At 42.5% G+C, this 7,500-nt stretch overlaps 1 protein-coding gene across 1 annotated transcript in view; it reads right to left on the bottom strand.

Moving 5' to 3' along the window:
• LOC135222855 (probable 3',5'-cyclic phosphodiesterase pde-5) overlaps positions 1-7,500 on the bottom strand; it is a 411,879-nt gene that overhangs the window by 38,828 nt on the left and 365,551 nt on the right. The window contains 1 exon segment of the mRNA XM_064261193.1: positions 2,066-2,260. Within this exon segment, the coding sequence (XP_064117263.1) occupies positions 2,066-2,260 (195 nt within the window).

Consider the following 7,500-nt stretch of genomic DNA (forward strand, 5'->3'; position numbering starts at 1 on the left):
TGTGTTTTGTTATTAGTTATTAATAAAAATAATCATCTTTGGGATCATCCCATAATTATATAATAAATATATATAGTATATATAGATATATTATATATATATATATATATTATATACATACATACATACATACATCATACATACACACACATATATATGTGTGTGTATGTATATGTATGTATATAAGTATACTCTTATGTGTGTACGATATATATATATATATATATATATATATATATATACATTTATTATTTATTTATTTATATATGTATGTATGTATGCATAGCCATCATCATCAGAATCAGAATCATGGCCATCATCATCATCATCATCAAAATCATCGTCATAAAATCATCACAAAAATCACAATCATCATCAGAATCATAAACATCTTAATCAAAATCATAGTCATCATCATCATCAAAATCATAAACTTCATCATTAAAACCATAGCCATCAACATCACTAAAATAATCATCATAAAAATCATAAACTTCATCATCAGAATCAATGCCATCATCATCATCAAAATCATCACCAAAATCATAATAATCATGAGAATCATAAACTTCATCATCAAATCGTACATCATCATCAAAATCATCATCATCAATAACATAATCACCGACATCATCAGAATCATAACCATCATCATCAGAATCAGAATCAAAATCATAATCATCATCAGTCTCTCCAAAGCCGCAAAAGGGCCTCCGTCAAATTCCACCACTGAATGTCTTTCCTGTCCTTTCACTTCCACGCATCTCCCCTCATCGCCAGCCTTCCGCCTCATAGTTCTCCTCCAGGTAGGTCGGGGTCCTCTTTGCTTCATAGGAAAAAATAGCGCCCTTCTGCGTCTTCCCGATGGTGAATCATTTGGTCACTCAATAGGCCCAGAAAAGCTAATAAAATAACTAAGCTCAGAGTCTCCTTTGTATTTGAAAGAATAATTTATGTAGTGTAATTCATTTCCACATAGCATTTATATAATCCCGCCCTGCGTAATGTACTCCCAAGACTTGGCTTTATGAAATTATATAATCTCCGAGTCACAATGAGACTCTCAATCCTAATTCTGCACGTGAGGTAGGAGAAATCTTGATAACATTTCGTACATAAATATGAAAGAGGATTTCCTCCCGAACATACTCTATCTATAATTAAAAAATAGATTATATCTTGAAAAGTACTACCCACTCTCGCCCCTTCACAAAAAAATAAAATTTATGAAAAAATAACAAACTCCTTTACTGGCAACGCACTCTCAGCGGGAAAGCCAGCATCAACATCACCTTGAAACCGAATCTCCAGTTAAATTAAGTACAAGGATGCAAATCTCATTTAATCCTTCATTACTCCAACGTCTGAGCCTCATTTCCCCGAAAGGCCGAAAGAGGGCTAAGTTACTTATTTAGAGAAGTGGCCCTAAATAAGGAGCGCCGTGCCTTCTCAGAGTTTTAATTTATGACGATGGAAAGTCATAAATAATAAACGAGATTAATTCAAGAACTCGCTTTCTCAGATTAGCTCTTCCCAAAGCCCGTTATTTGCCTACTGATTACTTCGGGAATTAATGTTTATCTTTGATTTCAAATTCAGATGTCTTTCTCCAACTTCTTCCTTTCTTATTAGAAAGAGGTTATCTCACGAATGTTTAACTATTATTTCCTGTTCTTCCCGTCGTTTGTGATATGATTATAAGGTTTTTTCTTTTCTTGTTCACTTCTTCTTTTGATTATACTTGTTTACACGAAGATAAAAGCAGTTTTTTATCCAGTAAGTCTACACGTGCTTAAGTAAACTGCGCATTCAACAGCATCCACTATGATAAACCTCTAAAACTCCCTGAGGTCGTATCATAAAACCTAGATGCGTCAGTCTTACACACACAAAACAACACACATACGCATGTATACACAGGTGTACTTACATATGCATATATACAAATAAATATGTATATATATAATATATATATATATATATATATATATATATATATATATATATATATATATATATATATAATTTCTCTCTCTTTCATATTGCATTCCTCCTCTTCTCTCACCTGATCTCCTTAGAGGCCTGAGGTGGGTTATCTTCGTCGAATTCGCTCCCCATGTCGAAGATCCTCGCGTACAGCTGGCGATTCTTGGAATCGACCAAGAAGAGCGAAGCTCGGTCGGCGTTCACCAGTCTCTGGGCGAAGTTCATGACCTTCATGATGAGCGTGTCCATGCTTACCATGTCCTGGAAGATGGATCTGGAACGAGAAAAAAATATATGGAGTCAGTAGACGTTGGTATTCAGATGCGGTAGGGTTCTGGAAAACTCTAAATACAAGCAGAGAATCAACCGCTATCTGCTTGGATTGAGAGTCTTAAGGTTTAAGGAAGTGATTCAGTAACACTCTCTGGAAATGGATGTGATTCAGTAACACTCTCTGGAAATGGAAGTGATTCAGAAACACTCTCTGGAAATGGAAGTGATTCAGTAACACTCTCTGGAAATGGAAGTGATTCAGTAACACTCTCTGGAAATGGAAGTGATTCAGTAACACTCTGGAAATGGAAGTGGATTCAGTAATCTCTCTGGAAATTGGCAGTGATTCAAAGTAGCACTCTGGAAATGGAAGTGATTCATCAGTAGCACTCTGGAAAATGGAAGTGATTCAGTAACACTCTCTGGAAATGGAGGTGATTCAGTAACACTCTCTGGAAATGGAGGTGATTCAGTAACACTCTCTGGAAATGGATATGATTCAGTAACACTCTCTGGCAATAGCATTGATTCAGAAACACTCTCTGGAAATAGAAGTGATTCAGTAACACTCTCTGGAAATGGAAGTGATTCAGTAACTCTCTCTCTCTCTGGAAATATCAGTTAATTTCAAATTTCAAATGAACCAATTGCTTTCTGGAATCGCGAGTCACTAAGTCTGGAAATTTGGTGTCATAAATCCGTAGGTTTCTGAAATTCCTCCAATAAAATTCACACTTGACAATAACCTGACTGTGGGAATGAAGAAGCGACATATTCCTGGCACCAAGAGTCAGTAAGTCTGGAATATGGAAACAAGAGCCTTTTAATTTAGACCATTCGATTTCTTCAATCAGGAATTTAGAATATTTGTAATCATGGGTCAACAAATCTTTGGAATTAAACAATGGCAAGAAGCAATAGAACTTTGGAAATGATTAGGTGAAAACAGAATTCTACAATAAGGAAGAAATAGGCTAAGGGCATTAGGAATGGAATTAGGAATGAAAAGAATTATGAAATTACAAATTCTTAGATTTAGATAGATAAGAGTTTGTGGGTGCTTAACATGGAATCAGCAGAGAAGTGTTTCTATGGACGTGGAAATCTGTTTTTTCATCTATATTCCCAAAACCTTCATAGCGCAAAACAAAAATGCTTAAGCCATTACTCACCTGCAAATTTCTTCGACTTCCCTTTTAAGCTTTAGATTTTTCTAACAACTTCCGTTTCCCCAAGCCCTGTAATCCCCATTTTTCCCTGGTTTTCCTTTCAAACTTCAGCTGGATAAAGGCAATTAGCTGACCCTGAAGTAAGCCTTTGCAATGTGGAAAACCTAAATATTTTCAACATAGGTGACCTAAAGATTTTGTCCGTTGGCAACACCAGCAACAGCAAAAATGATAATAAAAACATGCGTTCCCTTTTACCAATAATGTTACATTATGTTAAAAAGTGCATCATAATACCATTGACAAATAAATAACAATAATACCCTAAACATAGGTTTTCACGCTACTAGGTTTTAATAATAATAATAATAATAATAATAATAATAATAATAATAATAATAATAATAATAATAATAATAACTTAGGTAGTCAGTTCAACTATAAAGCTATCATGGTACTAAATTCTATTATAATAATAATAATAATAATAAAATAATAATAATAATAATAATAACAACTTAGGTAGTCAGTTCAACTATAAAGCTATCATGGTACTAACTTCTATTATAATAATAATAATAATAATAATAATAATAATAATAATAATAATAATAATAATAATAATACTTTATTAAAAGTAACTGGCTACTTCAGCAGCATTACACTTGTAGAGATTCTTCTCTATTTTCCGAATAGCGGCTTTTTTCCGTGCTACTTAGACAGGCTAGTAGAGCGCCTATGGAGGTCATGATCAAATACAGAGCAAAAATTTGGTGTATATATTTGAATTTTACAGATAAACTATGATACCATAGTTATCAAAGTCATTAACGATATATATATATGTCTCTCTCTCTCTTTCTTGAAGCAAGCGAGCTTTCGTCTGGAGCTGCCGACATCCTCGGGCTGGGAAGCTGAGGGTGGACTGATCTTGAAGCGGTGTCCGTCCTCGTTTATATTTGGAGTTGACAGCAGGGGGGTCCGCCCCATGCTGATCTACTATTGGCTGGTGGCGGTAGGTCTTCGTTTTCATTGGTGGCTTGAACCGGGTCTCAAGCCACTTTCCATGCGTTGATGGTTGCGATACTGTAAGTCCTGCAGCCGCCTAGACCTCCTTAGCGGCGCGGTTACGTCGATGGGCGTTTCGCTATGCTGCGGGACGTCACGGCTAACTTGATTATGATTGGCTGCGGGAGTATCTCTTCGTTCGGGGGCGTCGTCTTCCGTGGAGTTGTCGTGCTCGGTGGTGTCATTGTTGGTGGCAGGTCTTCTCATACTCGTAGGGAGGAGAAATTCTTCCTGCGTCGTATTTAGTGTAGGTCTTACTTGCTGGATGAGAGCGCCTCCAGCAGGCGTAACCGACGGGCATCAGGGGCCTTCCCGATGATCTTCGTGTTTTGGATGATCACATCCCGGGAGATGGCCTCTTGATGTTTGGTGCGTGCGTGATTTTTGATAGCCCCCCTCTTGGGCGTGGCACGAGAGTCTCTTCGACAGGCGCATTGTAGTCATACCAACGTAGGCGCCGCTGCAACCGCGGACTGGGCATGTACACTGGTACACCACATGCGTCTGCTTCAGGGGGTCTCGTACCTGTGGAGAGGGGTTATTTTTCATAATTAGGTCGCGCGTCCTCCGATTCTGGTAGTAGATAATTAGGTCGATATTTTTGGTGTCGTCGGTCGGGGATACATTTTCAGAAATAATTTTCTTGACTGAGTCCTCTTCTTCACGGTAATGTGAGCTCATGAAGGCTTTATAATACAGCTTGATATTATCCTGGGGGCGGGGTTTGCGGGCTCTCACTACCGTACCATTTCTCCAGGGCTGTACGGACTTCTCTGCTTATTAATTTATTTGAATACCCGTTATTTACGAGTACTTGGGAGGCGCGGTCGAGTTCCTGATGAGTGTCCTGCCAGGTCGAGCAGTGGGAGAGGGCTCTCCTGACGAAGGCCCTGACGGTCGTGCTTTTGAATCTGGCGGGGCACTCGCTGTCACCATTGAGGCAAAGTCCTAGGTTGGTTTTCTTTGTGTAGACGGAAGTACGGGAGGCCGTCTTCCGTCTTACTCACAGGACGTCGAGGAAGGGGAGCCGATCGTCGGTGCTGTATTCAACAGTGTAATTCAGCACGCTGCACTGCTGAAATGCCTGACGGAGGGCTTCTACCTCATTCTCGGCGTCGACTTGAACAAAGATGTCGTCGATATATCGTCCATATCTGCGGGGTTGCTGCATCCTAGCGAAGACTCGTTCCTCCACGGTTCCCATGTAAAAGTTAGCGAAGAGTACCCCCAATGGGGAGCCCATCGCTACGCGTCCTTTTTTGGCGGTACATCTGTCCTCGGTGGGTGGGAGAAAGGGGCCTTCTTCGTGCAGATCTCCAGCAGCGTACGGAGCGAGGCTTCGGGTATGTTGATGGGGCGCCGTCGACTGACTCCTGTAGACACGCTCAAGGATGATGTCAATGGTTCGTCGACAGGCACGTTCGTAAACAGGGACTCTACGTCCAGCGAGGCAATAATCCCGGTGCCAGGGGGGTCCTTGATGACTTCTAGGAATTCTACTGACTGACTGCAGGCTGTACCGACTCGGGACGTAGGGGTCAAAATTTGTTGGATTAAGACGTTTAGCCAAGGCGTAAGTAGGGGCGGCGTCTGGCTGATGATCGGCCAGGAGGGGTTTCCTGGTTTGTGAGTTTTTTAATTTTACCGTATAGATACCCAGCTGTAGTCTCCTTGTATGGGCGGGAGATGGACAGCGTTAGTCGCAGCATTCACTACACTGATGACCCCGTTGGCCTCCCTCTTGATGTCGTCTGTCGGGTTTCTTGTCAGGCGCTCGAACTTGCTCTCGTCGGACAAAATGGCATCCAGCTTCTCGTGGTATTCAGCAGTGTCAATCAAGACGAAAGCTGCCGTCTTGTCCGCGCGCCGCACCGTGATGTTCTCCTTCTCCTCAGTTCCTTCGCGCTTTCTTCATCTCCTTGGTGAGGATCCCGCTGAGTGCGAGCCCCTCTCCGTAAGGGCTTCAGCAAGTAGGAGGGGTTGAAGGGCGTCGGTAGTTCTCACAATGCTCCGAGCTTCGAGCTGCTGGATGGAGTCGAGGAGCAACTCGATTTCGAGTCTCTTGTTGCAAGGCCTGGGTCTCGAAATGAAGTGGCAATTAAGACTCCGCTTCAGAAGGGCGTCTTGATCGGGGGTGGGGTCGTAGTCAGTAAGTTAATGTATCCTTGGGTTCGTTCAGGGACGCGGAGTTTGCCGCCGTTCAGGGAAATGAGCTTACGAAGGAAGGGCACCTCTCATCCGTTGCTTGCGATGTCATCCTCCTGAAGGCGGGCGAGGCATCTCTCGATGTTCCCAGGGTACATTGGTACATCTCCTGCGGGGTTGTCTTCTTCAATGGGTGTGTCACGTTCAGGATTATCGAATTCAGTGTTGTCCAATCCATGACTACCTTCTTCTCGAAGGGCACCAGGACGTGCTGCTATAGGTTCCTCTCCTACTCCACTGGTGCCAGGGCTGCTTCTCACTCTCTCCCACTCCTGCCGCAGTCTCTTGGTCTCATTCTGGAAGAGCACGCCGATCATCCAGCCAGACGCCCGCCCTACTTACGCCTTGGCTAAACGTCTTAACCAAATTTTGACCCCCTACGTCCCGAGTCCGGTTACACAGCCATGCCAGTCCGTCAGTAGAATTCCTAGAAGTCATCAAGGACGCCCCTGGCACCGGGATTATCGCCTCGCTGGACGTAGAGTCCCTGTTTACGAACGTGCCTGTCGACGAAACCATTGACATCATCCTTGAGCGTGTCTACAGGAGGTCAGTCGACGGCGCCCCTCAACATACCCGAAGCCTCGCTCCGTACGCTGCTGGAGATCTGCACGAAGAATGGCCCCTTTCTCCACCCACCGAGGACAGATGTACCGCCGCCAAAAGGACGGCGTAGCGATGGGCTCCCCATTGGGGTACTCTTCGCTAACTTTTACATGGGAACCGTGGAGGAACGAGTCTTCGCTAGGATGCAGCAACCCCGCAGATATGGACGATATATCGACGACATCTTTGTTCA

The sequence above is a fragment of the Macrobrachium nipponense genome, chromosome 8 (genome assembly GCF_015104395.2).
Source record: "Macrobrachium nipponense isolate FS-2020 chromosome 8, ASM1510439v2, whole genome shotgun sequence".
Classification (NCBI taxonomy): Eukaryota; Metazoa; Arthropoda; class Malacostraca; order Decapoda; family Palaemonidae; genus Macrobrachium; species Macrobrachium nipponense.